The following is a 25,518-nucleotide window of genomic DNA, read 5'->3' as shown; positions in this document are numbered from 1 at the left end:
CTACAATAGCATCATTATAAGAAGAAACAATCTTTGGAAATTGAAATGCAATACTAACAGAAGACATATTAGAGCTAGTATTTGATGAGTCAACATATGAAAAATGATACTTTTATTGACACAGGACTGGATAATAGGAGAATGGAATGAGCTTGCCAAGACTCTTGTGGGAACCAAAGTGGTAGTAGCTAAATTTTGCAATTGATACAAGATAGCTTTAAGTAGGCCTTGAAGGAGAATGGCTTGGGAATGCTTGTCCTTTATCACACAATGATCAGTAAAAAATTCAACAATGACATCATTTGCTTTAGTAAACTTAAATATACTTAACAAGTTTTTAGTGATGTAAGGCACAAATAGGACATTATGAAGAATTAAAGACCTAGACTGACATGGTAAAGTAGCTGAACTAGTAAAAGATATGGACAACAACTCACCATTTCCAACCTGGAGTTACTCACTACCTGTATAAGGAGAACTAGTTCTAAGTTTATAGAAATCTGAGGTTACATGATCTGTAGCCGTAGAATCCATGTACCATGCAGCATCTCGAACTGTTGTAGGTGTAGCAATATAGTTGATTGCTACAGGAGAAAGGTTCTGCTATTGTGATTAGGTCAGGAACACTTGATTATGCACATTTGAAGAGATTGAGGAAGCAGGAGGAGAACTTGTATTGATGTTAGATGATCCAAAATTTGAATTCATCTGAGACTGAAAACCAGTAGCTTGTATTGGCATCTGTTGTCCAGAATTGGAATAATGTGGAGGAGTAAAATTAGCTTGTGAATGCATCTGTGGGCCTGAATGAAATCCTTGAGAGTACTATGGAAAGCCAGAAAGACCAGAAGCATACTATGGACCTTGAAAAGAATCTGATGATTGATAATTATTCTTGGCCAAGAAGTTGTACGTTTCCAAAAAAATTAACATTAAATCAATGATAACAGTTTGGTGCAAGATGACCAGTTTTCCCACACATTTGCCAAATAAATATGCCTCTACCTCCTCCTCTACCTCTTCCTTTGCCACCAGTAAAACCTCCAGAAAAAGGCTGAGAGCAGAACTGACTCTGAGAAGCAGTGTTCATTGATTGATTTTGATTGTAACCGATGACAAAGTGTTGAGGAGTAACATTTTGAGACTGAGGAACATTTACTTGCATAGCATTAAACTGAGATTGAACAATACTATACATTGTGAGGGTTAAGATTGAACCTTCTTAGTTGTAATTTCAGTTGAAAGGTTTGCAATATTTGCATTAATACCATGAAACTCGGTATTAACAACTGAGTGCATTATTACATTAGCTCTTTCTAGCCTTAGTTCAAACCTTTGTTGTATAATCTAAGCTTCCTATACTGAAATAAGTTCAAGTTTGGACCCCAATCAAGTGGTTATGTTCACAATAGCATCATCAAATTCAGACTCGAGTCCATCTAGGATGTAGTTCAACAATTCCTCATTGGTGACAACTACTCCAGTTGCTGATAGACTTTCAGCAAAACTTTTCATTTTGACAAAATATGCATGAATTCTTAAATTGTTCTTTTTTGTATTTTGTAACAAACTCTTAACATGTAGAGTTTTTGCTTAAGACTTAGTAACAAACTCATTTTCCAAAGTAAGCCAAATATCAGTAGCATGTTGACATTTTGAGATTACAACAAACATCGATTGTGAAATTGAGGAAAGTAGCCAACTTACTAGAAGCTTATTAGTTTTCTTCCAAAGTACATACTCTTGATTAGGTTTTGTAGTTGATTCTGAGCTCGATTCTTCTAATTGTCTTCGAACAAATTGAGCAGGACAAGGATTCAATCTAGTGAGGTGTTCTTCGAGATCATGTAAACCAACTGCGAATAAGATTTTTGATTTCCGGAATCGCTGATTATCTCTCATTAATTTGGGCGAAATGATGGGTAAATTTGATGAAGACATCAAATTGGAGTTTAAGAAGCTACTTGATCCAACTGCATTTTTGGAGCTTGAACTTATTCCATATTCGTTCAAGATAGAATAGAATCCAGGAACTTCACCCATTTTTTACGTTGGTCGTAGGGCTCTGATACCATGTGAAGCTTTGAGTTACAGTAGATAGAGCTAACAGAAATTGAAAAATCTAGAACAAACTGAAATGTATTCTTCTTTTTTATTAATAAGAAATAAACTATTGTTTTTACATTTATACAATTTAAGTGGAACATCTACAAGCTCACAGTAGTTTAATAGAATAGTAACTAGACTAACAGTCAACAATTAGTCAGCTAACAAACCTTATTAATACAAGACTCTACACATTTGTACCTCAGAGCTACTAGCAAATATCTTTACAAAACCATTATGTCGTAGACAACACTCATATCTTCTTCGCAAGCTTCGAGTTTATGGCATATACAAACCACAAACGAGTGATGGAATGTAGTAATCACAGTCGTAATCTTTGTGCTGAGATTATGCCTTGAATTATGATGCTGATATTAAGGCTTACTTCTGGTAATCAGTTTCTTGACTATGTGTGATTGTACATTCATTACAATATTATTTTCCATACTTGTATTTACATTTTTTTTTTAAATATGACAAATCACATGTAAACAAATATGATACAAATATATAGAAGTTCTTCCTCTCTCTTTTCTCTTGGCATACTCTGGCGCCTCTGCCACTCTTTATCTCTCTCTCTTTTGCATTTTGACATTTTCCATTAAGTCAAAAAAGCCAAGAATTAAATAGTAATTCTCAATAGAAAAATATATAAAAAATAGAAAAAGAAAAGAATAAGGTCATAGCACCCTCATTTTCATCTTCACCCAAAACCAAAAGCAAACCCTAATATCCTCATCTTTTCCACCAAAACCAAACCCTAAACAATACAACAATTCGCCAACATTGAATTAATTTTAAATCATAAACAACACAAAGATCACATCCATAACCACAAATAAATCATTGATTATTTTTTTTTTTCTTATTTCGGTTGTGTTGAGTGTGAATGAATCGATTTGGAGTTGGACTTGGACTTGGTTTGTTGGTTATAGTAGTTGCCCTTATTGGTAGCAACGNCTTTCCCCTTTTTTTTTTCTATAAATTGGCCCTAAACTCTCACATTTTTCTCACAACTCAAATTCTCTCATTCTCTCATATTCTCTAATCTCTAGTCTCTCAATTATTCATTTATTCTCTTAATCTCTTTGTTATCAATTTGGTCGTATTTTAATTTTTATTAGTTTTTGCAATTTTTAATTCATATTTCCAATTTTCCAAATCCCAATTTCCATATTCAAATTCTCTTTCTTTAATTTTTATTTCACTTACATCAATTTTTTTTTTCAACTACAATGGATAGATATTTCTCTCCCATCAATTACAATGATGAAGAAAACTACTATCCCAGTCCTAGTTCTGCTGATTTTACTAACATAAATGCAAGAGGAGATTCAAATAGTCCCGCTTTCCCATTCTCAGAATCTGATACACCTCAAAATATGCCCCCGATTCCAACAGCTCTCGGTTGTTCTAGAAGTCATCCTCGTAATCGTCGTCCTCGTCCAACTTCATCTCAAGCTGAGGCAGATTCATCAACTGCCGTCGAAACCAAAGACAGACATACATCAGATGTTTGGGCGCATTTTGACAAGTTTTACGAGACAGAAAATGGCGTTCAAGTCAAGAAAGCGANCTTTTGGAGCTTGAACTTATTCCATATTCGTTCAAGATAGAATAGAATCCAGGAACTTCACCCATTTTTTACGTTGGTCGTAGGGCTCTGATACCATGTAAAGCTTTGAGTTACAGTAGATAGAGCTAAGAGAAATTGAAAAATCTAGAACAAACTGAAATGTATTCTTCATTTTTATTAATAAGAAATAAACTACTGTTTTTACATTTATACAAGTTAAGTGGAACAACTACAAGCTCACAGGAGTTTAATAGAACAGTAACTAGACTAACAATCAACAATTAGTCAGCTAACAAACCTTATTAATACAAGACTCTACACATTCGTACCTCAGAGCTACTAGCAAATATCTTTACAAAACCATTATGCAGTAGACAACACTCATATCTTCTTCGCAAGCTTGGAGTTTATGGCATATACAAACCACAAACGAGTGATGGAATGTAGTAATCACAATCGTAATCTTTGTGCTGAGATTATGCCTTGAAGTATGATGCTGATATTAAGGCTTACTTCTGGTAATCAGTTTCTTGACTATGTGTGATTGTACATTCATTACAATATTATTTTCCATCCTTGTATTTACATTTTTTTTTTTTTAAATATGACAGATCACATGTAAACAAATATGATACAAATATATAGAAGTTCTTCCTCTCTCTTTTCTCTTGGCATACTCTGGCATCTCAGCCACTCTTTACCTCTCTCTTTTGCATTTTGACATTTTCCATTAAGTCAAAAAAGCCAAGACTTAAATAGTAATTCTCAATAGAAAAATATATAAAAAATAGAAAAAGAAAAGAATAAGGTCATAGCACCCTCATTTTCATCTTCACCCAAAACCAAAAGCAAACCCTAATATCCTCATCTTTTCCATCAAAACCAAACCCTAAACAATACAACAATTCGCCAACATTGAATTAATTTTAAATCATAAACAACACAAAGATCACATCCATAACCACAAATAAATCATTGATTATTTTTTTTTTTCTTATTTCGGTTGTGTTGAGTGTGAATGAATCGATTTGGAGTTGGACTTGGACTTGGTTTGTTGGTTATAGTAGTTGCCCTTATTGGTAGCAACGTGTGCTTTACTGTGGCGGTAGCTCCTTCTTGGTTGTGGACATGGCGACAACCACTTCGTGGTAGCAACATATACCTTGCAACGGTTGTTTCATGGCAGTTGCCCCTAGTCTCCCATGGCTATTCCATCTAAGCCACGCCTAGTTTTGAAGCCTTATGCCTTGCTTTAGGGCTATAGCGGTGCCATTGCTTCTTGATAGCTGCTGTGGTAAGAATGTGAGCACATTTATGAATAGGGTTTATTAGGATTCTAAAGATGTTGATTAGATTTTTTAGGTCTAAGTTTTTTATTTGATTGGTTTTTTTACGGTAGATGGATAAGTCGATTCGAGGGTTTTGGATATTTTGATTTTAGGGTTCAAGTGTGGGTTTCTTGATTTTTTTGAGTTTCTTTATTTATTTATTGTATATATATTTAAATGAGTTGTAATTACAATTAATTGACTAATTTCATTTTATTTTGGAATGAAAGGTAAATAAGGAATTTAACTAGTTTAGGCGTGTCAAATGACAAATTAAATAACTCTGACAAACGGTAAAGACTAAAGAGTTTTTGAATTATGGTATACCTTAGGGATTTAGATTAATTTTGTCTTTTAAGTAAATACAAAACTCTGATAATTTCCAAGAATAACCCTAACAAAAACTCAATGACTTAAATATCACAAATATTAATGAAAAAATAAATTAATGTACCCATTTGTGTGATTGTGAAGTAACAGTGATATTAGTGGAAAGACTGTAGTTTTATCTTGTGGTTATTGGGCCTACATGTCTCATTTAATGAAGTTTATTATTTACCAATTTCCAACTTTATTGAAAATTTGTTTTGGAAAATGCAAACCAAATCATTAGATTGGGAAAGATGTCGCATTCATTTTACAAAGAAATTGCATATTGATATTCTCTCAATTAATTCAAAAAGCCAGTGATACCTTTCTTCTAAGTAGAGCAATCCAAATTCATTCGTGTTTTCTTTATATTGTAAAATGTATATTATGTCCCAATGATTTGAACGCCCAAAATTAAATAAAATCACCACCTCTTTATATATTTATTAAGGGCATTGATAACCCAATACACACGTAAAGCTCTAAAGCATTTTTGGAGTGCTCCATAAAGCAATTGGATTACTCAATGTTCTAGCCTTTTTCCTTTTATACAGTAAGCAAAATTTTAGATGAAGATATCAATCATGAGAAGATGTAAACGACAAGAGTTTTCAAAAGGGTTTTTGTTAATGCCGTGAAAATTAAACCTAGACGATATCTATGACTTTGACTGTAAAAGTGTTATTGTATCTGGGATTGTGTTTAATTAAGTATAAAACTTCAACTTCTAAGATAATGTTTGAGAATTGAGAGGATCGTTATTTACTCCTCTTTTGACCAGAAAGATAATTTTAAATTTAATTTAATAATTCCTAGTTAGATAACGCATGTGATACAAAAATTGTTGCAATATCATATTCATGATGATGAATTGTTGAAATTAATTATAATGATTTTCCCAACAATATTGCAAAGTAGTAATCCATTTCTTAATTATTAATTTTCAGCTTTTCTTATGGTTCATTGGTTTGTTCACGAGAAGAATGTAAACAAAATTCCTCAACCTTGTATGAAAAGGAGAGAAAAATGCACTCATGTCTAGAAGCCTATTAAAACTTTATAAATAAAAATTCTTTGATTGATTTTATATATAAAGGAAATATATTGATGAATATATACAACTTTATTGAGTCAGATATTCTTGGTACTCTCAAGCTTTGATTTGAATGTGCTTTCCATATACTTTCAATTTAGCATTCTTCCTTTGGCTGATCAGAAACTTTGGAGAATTTCTTTTTATTTCTATAAAACTTTGGGAAATTGCCCTTTGAATCTTCCTTTCAAGTTGTGTAGATGCTTTTCTTGGAAGCCGCATTTATCTAGGTTTCTTTTCTTTTTTCTTTTTCTGAATTAGTAATATAAATTATTTAGAGGTTTTTTTTTTTTGTAATGGTGGTAATCTAAAATATATTTTCTGACTAAAAAAGGTATTTATTTATACTTAATTCAGGATGATGAAGTCCAGTGATTGATATCCTTATATAATCATGTATAAAACCTAAAGTATATAATATAATTAATGATAGATACGTGAAAATGTAAACTTTATTCACGTTTATAAATTCTGTGTATTCAAAGCTACATGCATATGCAGATAACATGTGATTTCATAAATTACAACTGGAAGCTTAAACTAAGTTTATTCATATCAATAAATAAACAAGCACATGAGTGTAAAGAAGATACATTTAATTATAAAACGAAAATGAACTCAATCATCTGTTAAGCATCTCTTCTTTCTGCGTTTCGTTTCCGGCGGCACTGGCAGAACACCCCACTTTATTTATCCCTTTGTCTATATATCTTTCATGTCTATTGAGCTTAGAGACTTAAAATTTAGTGACATGCATGCCTCATACTTTATCATTTTAGTTAATATAATTGATATTTAAAAAACAGTAAGAAACAAGAAAGAAAAGCAACAAGAGAATAATAATGGTTAGGTAAAAATTTATACGAAAAAAGAAAAAGAAAAGGAGATGAAAGTAGTCAAAAAAGTTGGAAATACTGAAAGTGGATCAGGAAATTCTTTCAGATGATGTTTTTTGGTCTACCAAAATAAGAGAGTGAGTAACATAAGCAAAGCATAATGTGAACATAATTGTTGGTTGTTCATGCATTAAAAACAGTATATTTCTGTTTTTAACATTTACTTTTCTTTATTTGTCTACCAAAATTTAACCTTTGAAAGTGAGTTGTTGGAAATGAAATGAGATTAAGACAAAAGGTAATTGCAGATTTAATGAAGGGAGAGAGAGAGAAGGCAATAATGCTATGCAGGATAGCAGACAGAGGGTTGCTTTTTGGGTACTTGGGGAATAAAATGCTGTCTCTCTACGAGGATTGGCGTGAAGAGAGAGACTCATTTTCAAAACAAAACCAACCCCATTTGGGTTTATGAAAATTAATTAAATAACTTTCCTTTTTATCTCCCTGCCTTCTATCTTACACCTTTTCTCTTTTCTACTTTTTTTGAATTTCTGCTGGCTTTGTCTGTCCATTCAAAGCCTCTCTATTGAGTCTGATCATCAGTAAAAAAAAATTTGAATTGTAGGTCCCATTTCTACACCCTTTTTATGAAATCCCATTCCCACATATTTTTTACTAATTTAATTACCAAAAACTAGTAATTACTATTCCTAATTAAAATCATGTTCTTTTAGTTTTTGCATAATATTAATTTTGTCAATTACACATCACAAGGTTAGATTGAAATCTTTCTTTTGCAGCTTTTCATCGTCTGGGGAGATAAATTTTATTTGATAGAGTGCATCATGCCATTAACATTTTACTATTTATTTATAATATTATTTGCTACTCCCAACAAACAAATGGGTATAAATAAATATTGAAATTAACCCTTTTTATAACCTAATTATTAACAAGAACGAAATCTAGTGACACGTTTGACTGCCCTTTAGAGCGACATTGGATGATAAAAAAGATACTTCAGTGTAACTGTAAAACTAAATGAAGAGAAAAAAGAAAAGTGGAAATGTAAAACAACAAAATCCCGGGGTTGTTGGCCCAATAAGCAAGGTCCTGACCATTCAAATACTAGGAAATACCCCCCTCAAACTAACAATTGTTAATCAAATTTTAACTCTCAAACAACATCTTTTACACAATAAAGAGTGAATTAGGGGTGAATTGTCCCTTTTTTTCTTAGGTGTATGAGTGCCCTTACATGGATTAAGGTTAATTAGAATGGGAGGCTTTGTCCTATTAGTTTAAACTGCGAGATCCGGAAATACTAGACCTAAACCCAAGGGGGTCAATGTAATTATCTAAAAATAAAGCTGCAGAGGATTAAGAAGAAAAAATAATTAAATAATCAATAAGAAGAAGTATAAAGAAGGTAGATTGGTCTAGTCTGGTCTTTCTAAAACTCCTTTACTAAGTCCAACTCTAAGCTCATCTTTCCAAAATCTCTCTATTCCCTTCAAGTTTTCTGTGTTTCTCCCTCCAAGTATAAAATTATCAAAGAGGAAGCTGCTTATCAGCTTTTTCTAACTTCAGGGTAATCAAAAGAGGTGGGGTGGTGAAGGTGAGAGAAGAAAATAACAAGTTAAAAGAAAGTTTGGTTCCTGAAAGAGTGTTCCACAAAGGGGGGGTGGTGTGGGGGGTGGGTTTTCTCTAAGTGATGCGCTCAGGAGCTTGTACGGTCCAGCAGACCCTCACGGCGGAGGCTGCTTCAGTTTTGAAGCATTCTCTAAGTTTAGCACGGAGGAGAGGCCATGCTCAGGTCACTCCTCTTCATGTTGCAGCCACTTTGTTAAGCTCAAGAACCAGTCTTTTGAGAAGGGCTTGTCTCAAATCTCAACCTCATCATCATCAAACTTCACATCCTCTTCAGTGTAGAGCCCTTGAACTTTGTTTCAATGTGGCTTTAAACCGACTTCCGACAACGCCTGCTCCTCTCTTGCACGCCCAGCCCTCTCTTTCCAATGCTTTAATCGCTGCACTCAAACGAGCTCAAGCTCATCAGAGAAGAGGATGCATTGAACAACAACAACAACAACCTCTCTTGAGTATTAAGGTAGAGTTGGAACAGCTAATTATTTCTATTTTAGATGACCCAAGTGTTAGTAGGGTTATGAGAGAAGCTGGTTTCTCTAGCACTGCTATCAAAAATCACGTAGAAGACTCTTCAGCTTCTTCTGTGTTTCAGTGTTACAGTGCTTCTGGTGTTGCTGGGGTTTTTTCATCACCTTGTTCTCCTTCTGCTACTGATAATCATCAAACTCAAAGAGAAATAATCAATCCTAACACTCTCTGGCAAAACCATTTCTTGACTTCTTACTCTTCTTCTGAACAAAACCCACTCCTCTTTTCTCCTCAAAAGAAACTTTTAACCAACTTCACCACAGATTCATCAGCTTCTTCTGTGAACTGCAAGGAAGATATCAAGTTGGTGTTTGAGGTGTTGGTGAGGAAGAACAAGAGGAGGAACACAGTGATAGTTGGAGATAGTGCGTCCATAACTGAAGGACTTGTTGTAGAACTGATGGGGAGAGTGGAGAGAGGTGATGTTCCTGAGGAGTTGAAGAAAACTCAAGTCATAAAGTTTCAGTTTGCACCAGTGAGTTTGAGGTTCATGAAAAAGGAAGATATTGAAACAAATGTCACTGAACTCAAAAGGAAAGTCGATTCTCTTACATCAGGAGGAGGTGGTGCTATTATATACACAGGAGATTTAAAATGGACAGTCGATCATAATCAAGAAAGTTTTAACAGCGAAATCTCAAGTTACAGTCCCATTAATCATCTGGTTTCAGAAATAGGAAGGATAGTATCAAATTCTATCACTTCGAATACAAAGGTGTGGTTGGTGGCAACAGCAAGTTACCAAACATACATGAAGTGCCAAATGAAGCAACCTTCACTGGAGATTCAATGGGCACTTCAAGCAGTTTCTGTACCTTCTGGTGGACTTTGTCTAAGCCTCCATGCTTCCTGGTAATTATTCATTCTTGCTTTACACTTTACCCTATTTAATTTGTATTTTATTCATTATGTAAGTAAATAGATTTAAAATAATTATTTATTAATGGGTTATATCTTCCATTTTGTTTTTATTTGAACCTTTTTGGTCCCAAAGGCTTCAGCTTATGGCTGAATGAGTCCAAAACAACTGTGAGGAATCACTGTCTTTGTGTTTTCACTTTGTTTTGTCAGGTTTATAGCTAGCCTCTGCAGATTACAGATTTCTATTACCAGAAATCTAAACTTTAAAAGTTAAATAAAAAACACTACTCTAATTATTTTCTATTACCAGAAATCTAAACTTTAAAAGTTAAATAAAAAACACTACTCTAATTATTTTCTATTACCAGATTTCTATTATGCACTACTCTTGATTATTTTCTAGTTAGCTCAAAATAACTCTATTAGAGTTCTGATGCTTTGACAAAAATGTCCTTGTGAGAAAAAGTATTATAAAAACAAATATTTTTGTTTTATTTTATTAACATTAAAAAAAGACATTTGGAATAACAATTATTGACATGTTGGGATTAATATTGCAGTGTCNCCTTTCAAATACTAGGAAATACCCCCCTCAAACTAACAATTGTTAATCAAATTTTAACTCTCAAACAACATTTTTTACACAATAAAGAGTGAATTAGGGGTGAATTGTCCCTTTTTTTCTTAGTTGTGTGAGTGCCCTTACATGGATTAAGGTTAATTAGAATGGGAGGCTTTGTCCTATTAGTTTAAACTGCGAGATCCGGAAATACTAGACCTAAACCCAAGGGGGTCAATGTAATTATCTAAAAATAAAGCTGCAGAGGATTAAGAAGAAAAAATAATTAAATAATCAATAAGAAGAAGTATAAAGAAGGTAGATTGGTCTAGTCTGGTCTTTCTAAAACTCCTTTACTAAGTCCAACTCTAAGCTCATCTTTCCAAAATCTCTCTATTCCCTTCAAGTTTTCTGTGTTTCTCCCTCCAAGTATAAAATTATCAAAGAGGAAGCTGCTTATCAGCTTTTTCTAACTTCAGGGTAATCAAAAGAGGTGGGGTGGTGAAGGTGAGAGAAGAAATTAACAAGTTAAAAGAAAGTTTGGTTCCTGAAAGAGTGTTCCACAAAGGGGGGGTGGTGTGGGGGGTGGGTTTTTTCTAAGTGATGCGCTCAGGAGCTTGTACGGTCCAGCAGACCCTCACGGCGGAGGCTGCTTCAGTTTTGAAGCATTCTCTAAGTTTAGCACGGAGGAGAGGCCATGCTCAGGTCACTCCTCTTCATGTTGCAGCCACTTTGTTAAGCTCAAGAACCAGTCTTTTGAGAAGGGCTTGTCTCAAATCTCAACCTCATCATCATCAAACTTCACATCCTCTTCAGTGTAGAGCCCTTGAACTTTGTTTCAATGTGGCTTTAAACCGACTTCCGACAACGCCTGCTCCTCTCTTGCACGCCCAGCCCTCTCTTTCCAATGCTTTAATCGCTGCACTCAAACGAGCTCAAGCTCATCAGAGAAGAGGATGCATTGAACAACAACAACAACAACCTCTCTTGAGTATTAAGGTAGAGTTGGAACAGCTAATTATTTCTATTTTAGATGACCCAAGTGTTAGTAGGGTTATGAGAGAAGCTGGTTTCTCTAGCACTGCTATCAAAAATCACGTAGAAGACTCTTCAGCTTCTTCTGTGTTTCAGTGTTACAGTGCTTCTGGTGTTGCTGGGGTTTTTTCATCACCTTGTTCTCCTTCTGCTACTGATAATCATCAAACTCAAAGAGAAATAATCAATCCTAACACTCTCTGGCAAAACCATTTCTTGACTTCTTACTCTTCTTCTGAACAAAACCCACTCCTCTTTTCTCCTCAAAAGAAACTTTTAACCAACTTCACCACAGATTCATCAGCTTCTTCTGTGAACTGCAAGGAAGATATCAAGTTGGTGTTTGAGGTGTTGGTGAGGAAGAACAAGAGGAGGAACACAGTGATAGTTGGAGATAGTGCGTCCATAACTGAAGGACTTGTTGTAGAACTGATGGGGAGAGTGGAGAGAGGTGATGTTCCTGAGGAGTTGAAGAAAACTCAAGTCATAAAGTTTCAGTTTGCACCAGTGAGTTTGAGGTTCATGAAAAAGGAAGATATTGAAACAAATGTCACTGAACTCAAAAGGAAAGTGGATTCTCTTACATCAGGAGGAGGTGGTGCTATTATATACACAGGAGATTTAAAATGGACAGTCGATCATAATCAAGAAAGTTTTAACAGAGAAATCTCAAGTTACAGTCCCATTAATCATCTAGTTTCAGAAATAGGAAGGATAGTATCAAATTCTATCACTTCGAATACAAAGGTGTGGTTGGTGGCAACAGCAAGTTACCAAACATACATGAAGTGCCAAATGAAGCAACCTTCACTGGAGATTCAATGGGCACTTCAAGCAGTTTCTGTACCTTCTGGTGGACTTTGTCTAAGCCTCCATGCTTCCTGGTAATTATTCATTCTTTCTTTACACTTTACCCTATTTAATTTGTATTTTATTCATTATGTAAGTAAATAGATTTAAAATAATTATTTATTAATGGGTTATGTCTTCCATTTTGTTTTTATTTGCACCTTTTTGGTCCCAAAGGCTTCAGCTTATGGCTGAATGAGTCCAAAACAACTGTGAGGAATCACTGTCTTTGTGTTTTCACTTTGTTTTGTCAGGTTTATAGCTAGCCTCTGCAGATTACAGATTTCTATTACCAGAAATCTAAACTTTAAAAGTTAAATAAAAAACACTACTCTAATTATTTTCTATTACCAGAAATCTAAACTTTAAAAGTTAAATAAAAAACACTACTCTAATTATTTTCAATTACCAGATTTCTACTATGCACTACTCTTGATTATTTTCTAGTTAGCTCAAAATAACTCTATTAGAGTTTTGATGCTTTGACAAAAATGCCCTTGTGAGAAACAGTATTATAAAAACAAATATTTTTGTTTTATTTTATTAACATTAAAAAAAGACATTTGGAATAACAATTATTGACATGTTGGGATTAATATTGCAGTGTCCAGGATTCAAGGTCACAAGTATGGGAAACAAAGCCTTCTACTAACAAAGAAGAAGACAAGCTGAGCTGCTGTGCAGAATGTACTTACAACTATGAAAATGAAGCTCAATTATTCAAATCAGGCCAGAAAAAGCTCTTGCCTCCTTGGCTACAATCACATAGTGGAAATGCCAATCAAAAGGTTCGAAATTAACAATGTTTTTATTAAGTGGGTATGTTTCATTTTCTCCAAATTAAATTTATAACTCAAACTCTTCATTTGAATTATTTCTAGGATGAAATTGGGGAGTTGAGAAAGAAGTGGAACAGACTATGCCAGAGCGTACACCAAGGAAGCCATTTTCCTGAAGCAACATTTTCCCGGAGTCATAGTTTTGGAAAGAGCTATTCCTATGCATCAACATATCCTTGGTGGTCTAGTCAGACCGCCATTTTCCCGGAATCAAATTCAATCTCATTTGCTGAATCTGCTGCTACTTTAAAGGCTAATAACACTTTTCATTCTGTACCTAGATTCAGGCGACAACAGTCTTGTACTATCGAATTCAATTTTGGAAATGATACCCACGAGATCAAAGGAGGTGAACCAAGTTTGGATTCTCTGAAGAGCAGTGGAGATAAAGAAGTGAAGATCACTCTTGCTCTTGGGAATTCTTTGTTCTCAGAGAAAGATAGAACTTCCACAGAAACGAAACGAGGTGATCTATGCAAGGTGTTGCAAGAAATGGTCCCGTGGCAAAGTGGGATTCCTTCAATAGTTGAAGCTTTGGCTGATTACAAATTAGCCAAGAATGGGACCTGGTTACTCATTCAAGGGGACGACATAATTGGTAAAAGAAGATTGGCGCGCGGTATAGCAGAATCACTCTTCGGATCAGCTGATTTGCTATTGAACATGAGTATGAGGAAGAGAAATGATACTGCTCCAGCCTCGGAAATTCTTTCCAGAGCCTTGAAAATGCATGAAAAGCTAGTTGTTTTTGTGGAGGATGCTGATTTGGTTGACACTAAGTTCATAAAACTCCTTGCGGAAGGATCTGAAAGTGGTATATTTGGGGAATCAAGAAATGCAAACATTGGGGAAATAGTCTTTATTTTATCTGAAGACGGAGATAAGATGAAGAATGAAGAGTGTGTCATAAACATGACATTGGAGGTGCGTGAAAGAAGTAGTAGTTGTGATCAAAAGAGGAAAGCTGAGTGGGATTTTTCAAACAAGACCAAGAGTCCAAGAATTGAAGAAAAGGATGCTGAGAGTGGCACAAAAAAAGATTTCTCAAGGCAGTCAAGTTTCAACACACTTGATCTCAACATGAAAGCCGATGGAGAAGATAATGAGACTGAAGAAAAACTTGGAGATTTAAGCCCTATTTCAAGTGATTTGACACGTGAAACAACAGCTAATCCTCCAAATTCAAATGGCTTCCTTGATTCCATCCGAAATCGCTTCGTTTTCAACCGAAACTTGACAAAAGATGAAGATATCAGGGAGTGTTTCTTGTCAAAGTTAAAGGAGTGTTTTGAGGAGGTTTTCAGGGGCCAAAACAGGGTAAATTTTAGTGTTGAAGAAAGAGTTATAGATGAGGTGTTAAATGGTAGGGGTTTATTTGTAAAAAGTTTGTTTGATAAGTGGGTAAAGGAAATTTTCCAAACAAGCTTGAAAACAGTTAAAATTGGCGGGAAGGAAGGTATAGAAATTAAGTTATGTTTTGGGGGTAAAAATGAAAAGGTCTCGGAAGATGGATTCAAGGATTCATGTCTTCCAAAGAAAATCAAGTTTTCTGTTTAATTTAGAGTAATTGGGTCGTCCTTTGTAAAATCCATCGTTTAGATGTGTAACGGCCTTACTTTCACAATAGGATGTGCTTTGTTTTCTCCTTTTCATCTTAATCTCTCGTTAATTTTCTTTCATTCTCTTATGATAATCCTTATTTCTTTGCTTCGGTGATGGTTAAAAGGAAAAAAAAAATCTTGAATACAACAATTATGTACCTACTAACAAATGAAAGCTATGCCAACACCCTTGACATTCATGCTATCATTGATAGCATGAATGTGTATGTGTCATTATACCAGTGCTCTGAAACCTAGACTGAACCGGCCAGTTCAACCTGCTCGATCAAGAATTGCCCCCCTCCCCGATTCAGAAACACTCAAAACACGGTTTTAGCTTATGGCCCAAATTGGACCGGCTTTGGACTGACGTAATAGTAACAAACCATCAATCCAACCATCATAGTAACTAAACCAAGTCACTAAATTCCTAATTTCGATAGCTTCCCCCTTGATTTCGACAGCTTCCAATGCCAACCATCCCACCTAAAACCACCATCAACATCACCTTCATCTCTACGTCAAAACTCTCATCATCTTGAACTCCAATTGACCATCGATCGTTGCTGCCACCTGTCTGATTCTTGAAAACCGACTTTCTTCCTCCCTAATTCTGGTAGCTTCCGATGCCAACCATCCCACCTAACACCACCATTAGCATCACCTTTATCTCCACATCAAAACCCTCATCATCCCAAACTCAGATTGGTCGTTGATCGTCGTCATCGATATCTGGTTGCTTGGTGGTTTCCTACCTAGATCACGGGGTGTGTTTGCTAGATTTTAAACCTATTGAACATGACATCACTGGTCCATCTAGTCGGTCCAACCGGTCAAACCAGGCAACCTGGGAACCAGCCCCTTGACCAAGTCAAAGGGTGGTCCAAGTTTCAAAACATTGCATTATACCCACATTTTTTCCCATTCCAAAACTCCGCTACATTGAATCTTATATACATAGTCAATATCAAATGCAAACGTTTGCATATATTTTTAAAAGTCAACTGTTAATTATTTGTCAAATTAATTTTACAAAATGCAAAAATTAAAACCAATACTTGATTGGTACGTTAAAAAATATATTTAAGACATCACATTAAGTCTCATATTTATAAACAGGGTTGATAACATAAACAAAATAATGTAGTTTTAAGTCTCATACTAAAATAAGTAAAGGTTATGTAAAGTGGAATCCATTATTATGTCTAACACCTAAACTGCTTTTCCCAACGTGGAGTAAAATTTTGGTTCTCTAACATAGCATTCACCGGCAAATACATATTGCTTGCAGAGTTACAGAATTTAGAAAACATACTATACATATTATTTGTTACAAAAATCATTTGAAGTCCATAAAAAGCTTGATAAATGGAAACATAAATTCAAAATACAAACATACAATAAAGTAGAAGGTGACAAAAGTTTATTAAGATTATTTAATGACATGATGAATAACTCTACAACATCTATATATGATTTCTAAATTAATGACAGTATTGATCACAATGATTTGACAATGAACGAATAAAAGAAAGATTTAAATAACCCATATGGTTTAAGCAATGATGAGACTAAGAAGCAAAGAGCTAATCGTTTAACCAGGACCGTTTCTCCAGCCCCTTCAAGTTTAATCAAATAACCGAAATCTCCATGAGATTTTAGAAATAACAAAAAAGACACTAAGGATAAGGGTAGGGAGGATGTGGAACTCACCACAAAAGAATAAATAATGGTTACTAATATTGTTTTGACTGCAATCATCATAACCAATAAAAGACAAATCATATAAATTTTATTTATTAATTGAAATACCATTACATTATCACTAGAAGCCAATTAATGCTACTTTTGAGTTTAAATTTCCATGTTTAAGCATCATTATTTTGACCATTACAACCAAAGATATGATTACATCCAACGGCGGAAGTGGGGTCTGTCTTCGTATCATACAACATTCAATTATTTCATCTTCATGTGTTGGATTAATTAATAAAATCCATTCATTCTTGCACTACTTTATAAAAGCTCTTCACTGTCCTAAATAAATTAGGGAAATAAAAAAAAATAACAATATAGTATAGTCCATGATAAATATGTGGTTCATTTTATTTAATTAAAATTTAAGCATATGATTATAATCTAACTTCCACTAACACGATATTGAAAGGCATTTTTTCATCATTATCAGCCTCATTTTCTTACTTATTAAACTGCTTTTTGTAGTTGGGTCCATCACTTTTTGCTCAATTAGTGAGCCATCAATTGTCAAGTTTGATTAAATTATATCTGCAAAAACATCATGCATTAGGTTTTAATCACTACTTTTCCTCTTTTTCGCATGCACGATTACTCTTTTGGTTTGAGCTTTTATCCCAACTTTATAATATCTTATCATATGTGGTTACTAATTAAATGAATGATCAATACTAATTCGTTAGTTTTTTACTCTCTTTTTTATTTAGTTTTACTTAGTAGTTCTATAAACGACTTCGTTTTATTAAATTTTAAATCGCTATAACAAAAAAAATAACTAAATTTTTTATATTCACTTTGTATGCTTTGCACTTATCTCTTTAATTTTTCACTATTTTAAATATCTTTTTCTATATTTCTAAAAGAAAAAAGAAAAAAAAATATTTTTATTGCAATCATCAATAATTTCTTCTAAAACTTAGCGCTCTCCCTAGGCTTAGCAAAAGCCCATCATATACGAATTAATAATTTAATCAATAATTGCGTGCAAAAACAAACTAAATAAAATTTTAGATTGTAAATAAATAAAAATAAAAATAATTATACAAACTTAAAAAATGAAAATTTTGAGATAGCTTAAATTCTTTATTACCTTATGAATGATATTAAACTAGTTTCTTTAGTTAATTTACCTTAGAAAATTAGGATTTTTTTTTTTTTTTTTAACACATTTCTTGTATTGAAAATATTAAAATTTATATATTTATCATTATAAAAGAATTTTGAAGTATATTAATTTTTTAATTTTGGCACTCACCTCCGTTTCTTAAAATTGTTCTTTGAAAAGTAGAATGATCACTTTTGAAGATTAGTTTGGGAACTTTGGGTTAATATTAAACCCCAAGACATTTCACTAACTTAGCATGGTTTTTTGGCCTGCTATAATGTTAATTCCTGAAAAGGTTTGATATATACTGACCAAAATACTAGTAATAAGCATTAGTTTAAAATTCATGGCTTTCATTTATTTAATTGTTGAGAAGCTTTTAATAATTATACCACTTGCCTATAGCATGGATTGGTAGCCTAATCCATGTTATAGTTTTTATTCATTGTTATATAGAGTATTTTCTTTCGTCTAATAAATATTTCTAAATTAATAAACAGCTCTTGACATAAAAGTAAAACTTATATCATATTTATGGTATAAATTGAATAGCCTCATAATTATACATTTACCAAAAATTCATCATAATTACATATTGAAGTAAAATTGAAACTCAAATCATATTCATGCTATAAATTGAATACACTTTTTATTTATACATTTACGAAAATAAAACTTAAATCATATTCATGGTATAAAGCTAATAGCTTGTATAAATTTACCAAAATTTATCTCATCTCTCTGGGACAAAAGCCTAATTTCTTTCGCCTAATTAATATAGTGTAATACTGCACTGTTTTGGGTTTATAATAAAGTGTAGAAGTCATGATTTATTGTATTAGTGGCCACTTGTCATAAGATTCGATAAAGATCATATTAGAAAAGGATTACAAACCTATATCGATAGCAGTTAATAATAATATAAATGGCAAACTTAATTCTTTAGATACAAATATTTTGCTTGGCTTTATAGTAACAAGGCTAATGACAATTTTTGTATGGTATTCATCTTATATTTAAATATCTAAAATAAGATTTCTAATAAGATTTTTAATGATATTACAAATATTGATTTAAAGAAAAAATAATAAACTTCAAATATTGATTTAAAGAAAAAATATTAAACTTTATTTTATTAGTGGCTGATCTGGTTGTTTCTAGCCATGTCCACCATGGATTTGGCCAAAAACAACTAGATCTGCAGCCAGATTTTTATCGTTACGACGGCTAGAGAATTTAGCCGTTAACGCCAGCTAGAAATCTAGCTGTCATTTATGGTCATAAATTTATGTTTTCTAACTAATCCACGATGGATCTGACCAGAAAAATGCTAGATCTACGCACGATCGACCAAATCCAGTCGGTCGTATGCTGTCTGACAACTATCTATTGTCGTCCGACGGTGATGATTATGGCCAGCAATGGCTGGGTTGGTGTGGTTTTGTTTGTTTTTTAATTTAAACTTTTTTTTTGGGGGGGGGGGGGGGGGGGGGGGGGGGGGGGGGGGGGGGGGGGGGGGGGGGGGGGGGGGGAGGGGGGGGGGTGGGGGGGGGGGGGGGGGGGGGGGGGGGGGGTGTTTGCTAAATTAACAAATGTAAATGTTTAAAAATAATCTAAATTTTTTTAAAAAATGTTTTCCAAAAATGTACCAAATACTTTTCAGCTTTTTATTATTCGAACTCTGTATAATTTTTAGATATTATATCAAACACATTTTCAAAATCTTATTCTATTCGATTTAATTTAACTCAACTCAACTTAAAATAGTTTTTCAGAATAACTTTTTTCAAATAATCTACCAAGCATACTCTTAGATATCCTTAGTGCAAGTAGTATAAAAGTAAAGTATGCACTACATTAATAATTAATTAATGTAGTATGTTAAATCTAAGGTATAAATATTGATAAAAAAGATAGACATAGTTTCAAAAAACTAGTACATACATCTGTATAGTGTTGGGAATATGCAAAATCATCTTAAAAGTCTAAGGCTCCGTTTGGTTGGTTTTTGGGAATACTATTATTAGTATTCCTAAAAAAGTTAAACAGTAAAATACCCAAAAACTCACAATATTATCCAATATTATTCAACTTTTTTTAAACCCCCTAAATTTGTTAATTTAATTAAATACCCCTAAATACTTTTTTTTGAAATTACAAAAACACCCCTAAACCTACATTATATCAGAGTTTGGCCACCACTGCCGGAAGTTGGCCAGAATTTGATATAATGGTGCACTACCGGCTGAATCTGGCCGGTAGTGCGCCGATCTAGCCTTTTTCGGCCAAATCTAAGGCCAAAGATCTAGCCGACGTCAACGATGACCAACATATGGTCGCCATTGACCATCAACGACGGCTGTATCTTTGGTCGTCGTCGACCATCAACGACGGCCGTATCTTTGGCCGTCGTTGACAAGCAAATGCTGCCAGATCTAACCGTCAATGGCCAGATCTAGCAGTAGATCTGGCCGACCAGATCTACCGTGGATCTGGCCGACAAAGGCCATATCGACGTACGACCGACAAGATCCAGTTGGTCATGCGCCGATATGGCGACTCCGGCCACCCTCCGGCGGTGGTGGCCGACTGTGATTATTCAATGGGTGGGTTGGGGGTGTTTTTGTTAACTTTCAAAGTTTTATTATAGGGGTGTTTTGTAAATAAACAAACATAGGGGGTATTTTTATTAATTTTCAAATTCTACATCATAATACCCGCCCAATTCAACTTTTTTTAACTTTTTTCGAAAAACTTTTCTAAAAAATGCAAAAAAGTGAACCAAACGGAGCCTAAAATTTTGTATTCTCTTTAATATTTCTCTCAATATAAATTCTATAAATACATTGCACTATAACACAACTCATGCAATCTTCAACCAATTCAAATTATATGTTTTCTTCTTCCTCTAACAAATCAACCATGCCACACAAAGTTAATACACGAACTCAATTAACCGAAAATATTTGTGTTGAGTTGTTCAAAATGAAAGAATCAAACCATAACTAAAAGCAAAAAGATCTTGTGAAGTGGTTAGAAGATACTCATGGTCTTTAGGTATCACAATCCTAAGGATGATAATAGAGAAATATAAAAAAGTTTTCTATTAAGAAGCTCTAAACATGCTTAACAACTTAGAAATATTTTGGCTTCAATAAGAAGATGTTTGTGCTAACGAGTTATTATATATTCACAAGTTCAAAGATGTGATAATAACTCTAAGGCACAAATCATTATCTCAAACAACTTTAAATAAATATTTTATTTCATCTTAAACTTTTATTGTAAAACAGCATTTTTTTTTTTCAATATACAAATAATTATTATTATATGGAAATAAATTCCTTAGATGAGACCTTGAAAAATTATAATGTATTATAATGTAGAAGTTATTCTTATTTATAACTAATCCAAGTTAAGAGTAGAATTTTTTATGACTACGTAAAGGTTATTCCTACATAAAGTATTACTATAGAAAAGTTATATTATATATATATATATAAAGATATCAAGAAGGACATTTATTATTTTAGTACACCACATATATTAAAAAAATCTTTTTCTCTATAAATAAACTCTTTATTTAAAAAAAAAAAAAATGGTAGTTTGAAATTCTTTGTACAGAAATTATTTTGTCATGTTTAAAAAAAAAAAAAAAAAAAAAAAAGNTCTAGTGAGCCCCAAAATTAGTTGTTTTGTAAATTGTAATTTGTAAATTAATTATCAATTATTGCACTCTTTTTTCCTTACCAAGTTTTTGTCTCATTGGGTTTTTCTTGGTGAGGTTTTTAACGAGGCAATAATTATTGTAATTTCTTATTTTATTTTTTAATAAATGAATAAATTTAATTTTTCTTATATTACAATTTTAATGTATTAAAATTGAATTAATATTTGGAGTGTTAAAAAAAAAAAAATTAATTTAATTATTGATATTTGAAAAGAAGTTAACTAAAAACAATTACATTTATTCATTTATAAATTGTTAATTATTTATTTGAAAAGTTAATTAAACATTTAAACTTAAACAAAACAAAACAAAACAAAATCAAAAAATCAAAAAGAGGGTTAACTCAGCCCAACCCGCGGCCTAACCCGGCGAGTTAGAGTTGGCGGTCCAAGTTGGGCTAGCCAATTTCGGCCTGCCAATGTTGGCGAGCGGGTCAGGACCGACCCGCCACTTTGCTTAACCTGCCGCGAGTCGGGTAGGGTCGAGGGGGCGGGCGGGTTGCTTTTCCACCTCTAACTAAACACATTCTCAAAATATTATTCTATTCGATTTAATTTAACTCAACTCAACTTAAAATAGTTTTTCAGAATAACATTTTTCAAATAATCTACCAAACAGACTCTTAGTTATCCTTAATGCAAGTAGTATAAAAGTAAAGTATGCACTACATAATAATTAATTAATGTAGTATGTTAAATCTAAGGTATAAATATTGATAAAAAAGATAAACATAGTTTCAAAAAACTAGTATAGTGTTGGGAATATGCAAAGTCATCTTAAAGTCTAAAATTTTGTATTCTCTTTAATATTTCTCTCAATATAAATTCTATAAATACATTGCACTATAACACTAACTCATGCAATCTTCAACCAATTCAAATTATATGTTTTCTTCTTCCACTAACAAATCAACCATGCCACACAATGTTAATACACGAACTCAATTGATCGAAAATATTTGTGTTGAGTTGTTCAAAATAAAAGAATCAAACCTTAACTGAAAGCAAAAACATCTTGTGAAGTGGTTAGAAGATACTCATGGTCTTTAGGTATCACAATAAATATAAAAAAGTTTCCTATCAAGAAGTTATAAACATGCTTAAGAACCTAGAAATATTTTGGCTTCAATAAGAAGATGTTCGTGCTAACGAGTTATTATATATTCACAAGTTCAAAGATGTGATAACAACTCTAAAGCACAAATCATTATCTCAAACAACTTTAAATAAATATTTTATTTCATCTTAAACTTTTATTGTAAAACATCATTTTTTTTTTTTTTTTTTTTTGCAATATACAAATAATTATTATTATATGGAAACAAATTCCTTAAGATGAGACCTTGAAAAATTATAATTTATTATAATGTAGAAGTTATTCTTATTTATAACTAATCCAAGTTAATACTAGAATTTTTTATGACTACGTACATAAAATATCACTATAGAGAATATATATATATATGACATTTATTATTTTAGTACACCACATATATTAAAAACCGTCTTTTTCTCTACAAATAAACTCTTTATTTTTTTTAAAAAAAAAAATGGTAGTTTGAAATTCTTTGTACAGAAATTATTTTGTCAAGTTCTTTAAAAAAAAAAAAAAAAAAAAAAAAAAAAAAAAAAAAAAAAAAAAAAGATGAAAGATGGAATCAAAAATGTAAATAAAATAGTAATAAATATTCTCATTAACTGTTCTTACATAAGGTTTGATTTAAGAAATTCGTTTAACCCTGTATAAACTATTGTTTAATTTTTTTTATTGATAGGAGAATGATGAAAAATAAAAATTGTTTCAACATTCATCCCATGGTAATTGATATGCCATAAAAGAGTTTTATTTTCTTAATTAAGAAATGAAAACGGAAACAAAAATTTAACTCGAGAGAATAAAATACGGATGGTGGGGTTAACAGAAAAAAAAAATAAGAGGAAAAATATTACTGAAGGGAAATTTCAGAATTAAATATAAGATTTATAATTCAACTTTTAAAATGATATTAATTATGATTTGGGCTTATAAAGAGATTTAGATTTTAATGAGACATCACTCTAAAAATGAAAGTGTTTTTTAGCTCTCATCTAATTTATCAGTATCCCCCATTGTTAAATACACCTCTTTTTTATTTTTATTTAAAATATATATATATATATATATAAGTCCCATTTTAATACCTAAAATAGTCATGCTTAATTAGTTGTTTTCCCCAATTTCAAACATTACAAACTTAATTAGGGTTTTGTTTACATTCCTTATTCCCAATTTCAAATTTGAAACTTACTATTCACTTCCCTTTTTCCCTAATTTCAAACTTAATTAAGATTTTTATTTACACCCTTGTTGTTGCCCACTTTAGTCAAGGTCGCCCACAAAGGCCGAAGTGATTCCAAGGCTTCTCACACTTTAACAAGGTATAATGGGTCTCGTATTAAGATTTATTTTCTTAACCCTCCTTGAGAGACCGGCGAGCCCAAATTGTTTAATGGGGCATTTTGGTAGGTTATAATGTGGGAGGATAGGTTGTCCAATAAGGCTTATTAGAGCCGAGGTGATAAAAATGGTCCTCGTTACTAGGAGAAGACGTAATCTGCCAGAAAATCACACAGTTAGAGCCAAACCTATGTCAGGAGACAAAATGAGTAACACAATGATCAACTTAAAGCCAATACAAAATCATCTAAGATGGATTCAACGACAAAATTCAGGTTTTATCTTTCTTTAATAGCATATCAAGCATGATTACTTATAGTAATCGGAACTTAGGATTTATGTAAAAATTAAACCAAAAATATAAAATAGAGTATGAATGTTATTTATAGTAATTTTCATTTAGATTAAACTTGTCCAAAAGAAAACATTTAAAAATAGAGAATACTGATCAGTTTGATGAGGCTAAAAATCACTTCCCCTCTAAAAATTAAGAATGAGATCGTGAACTGAAATTGGATTTGATTTCAGGCCCAAAATTGGGTTAGGTAAGATGGGCGTCGGGTTACAAATATGGGAAAATGCATGGGTTGCAATACCGGTTTTCTTTTTAATTTTTATAACTTCGATTGAAATCAAGGGTGAGAACTGAGATATCCCATCAAATGCCATCAAAATTGATACTCTAGCTGCTAGATAGTAAATACCGGTACAGCAAAAACAAGGGTACGAAAATTTTACGGATATGATATGACAAATGGTGAAAAATACGTTTGTAAAAATTCGAATGCGGAAAAAATATGGTATGAGTATATACAGGTTTTATACAACACATTGTCAATAATACGTTTTGAAAAATACGATAATATCAATACTAGTTTTAGTACTTTCATAGACCACCTAGTTAAAATCAATATAGCATTTCAAATATACGAGTAGAAGAATTTTACGGATATGATATGACAAATAGTAAAAAATACGTTTGTAAAAATTCGACAAACATTTAGATATGAAAATAATACGGAAATAATTCGCGAATAAAACATCTGAGGCATATAATTCACGAATAATAGGACTGAACTGATAAAATATGAAAATTCGCAAATAATACACAAATTTACTAACTAGGCTATCTAGGATCTAGCATGACCTTGCAATTCAATCCTTTAAGAAAAGTATTCAATGCGTTCATTCATTGTGTGTCTGACCAACCGATCAAACAGACTCTTAAATGCGATCTTAACTCAACCCAAGTGAGTACAGTA

At 32.7% G+C, this 25,518-nt stretch overlaps 1 protein-coding gene across 1 annotated transcript; it reads left to right on the top strand.

Annotated features, from left to right (window-relative positions):
* Window positions 1–9,021: 9,021 nt before the first annotated feature.
* Window positions 9,022–15,284, top strand: LOC116125143 (protein SMAX1-LIKE 4). The gene is made up of 3 exons (XM_031410859.1): window positions 9,022–10,338; window positions 13,395–13,578; window positions 13,672–15,284. Exons 1-3 carry the CDS (start codon window positions 9,023–9,025, stop codon window positions 15,184–15,186), a joined length of 3,015 nt encoding a protein of 1,004 aa, XP_031266719.1. The 5' UTR covers window position 9,022; the 3' UTR covers window positions 15,187–15,284.
* The last annotated feature ends 10,234 nt before the right edge of the window (window positions 15,285–25,518 follow it).

Source organism: Pistacia vera, unplaced genomic scaffold (genome assembly GCF_008641045.1).
Source record: "Pistacia vera cultivar Batoury unplaced genomic scaffold, PisVer_v2 Contig160, whole genome shotgun sequence".
Lineage (NCBI taxonomy): Eukaryota > Viridiplantae > Streptophyta > Magnoliopsida > Sapindales > Anacardiaceae > Pistacia > Pistacia vera.
Note: the sequence above shows the minus strand (reverse complement) of the source record. Positions and strands in the feature narration are given on the sequence as shown.

Bases quoted from the DNA above. Each gene is read 5' to 3' on its own strand.
- LOC116125143 (XM_031410859.1), top strand. From the start codon at position 9,023: ATGCGCTCAGGAGCTTGTACGGTCCAGCAGACCCTCACGGCGGAGGCT. The intron at 10,339-13,394 runs GTAATTATTCAT...TTAATATTGCAG, and splicing joins CTAAGCCTCCATGCTTCCTG to TGTCCAGGATTCAAGGTCAC. The intron at 13,579-13,671 runs GTTCGAAATTAA...AATTATTTCTAG, and splicing joins GTGGAAATGCCAATCAAAAG to GATGAAATTGGGGAGTTGAG.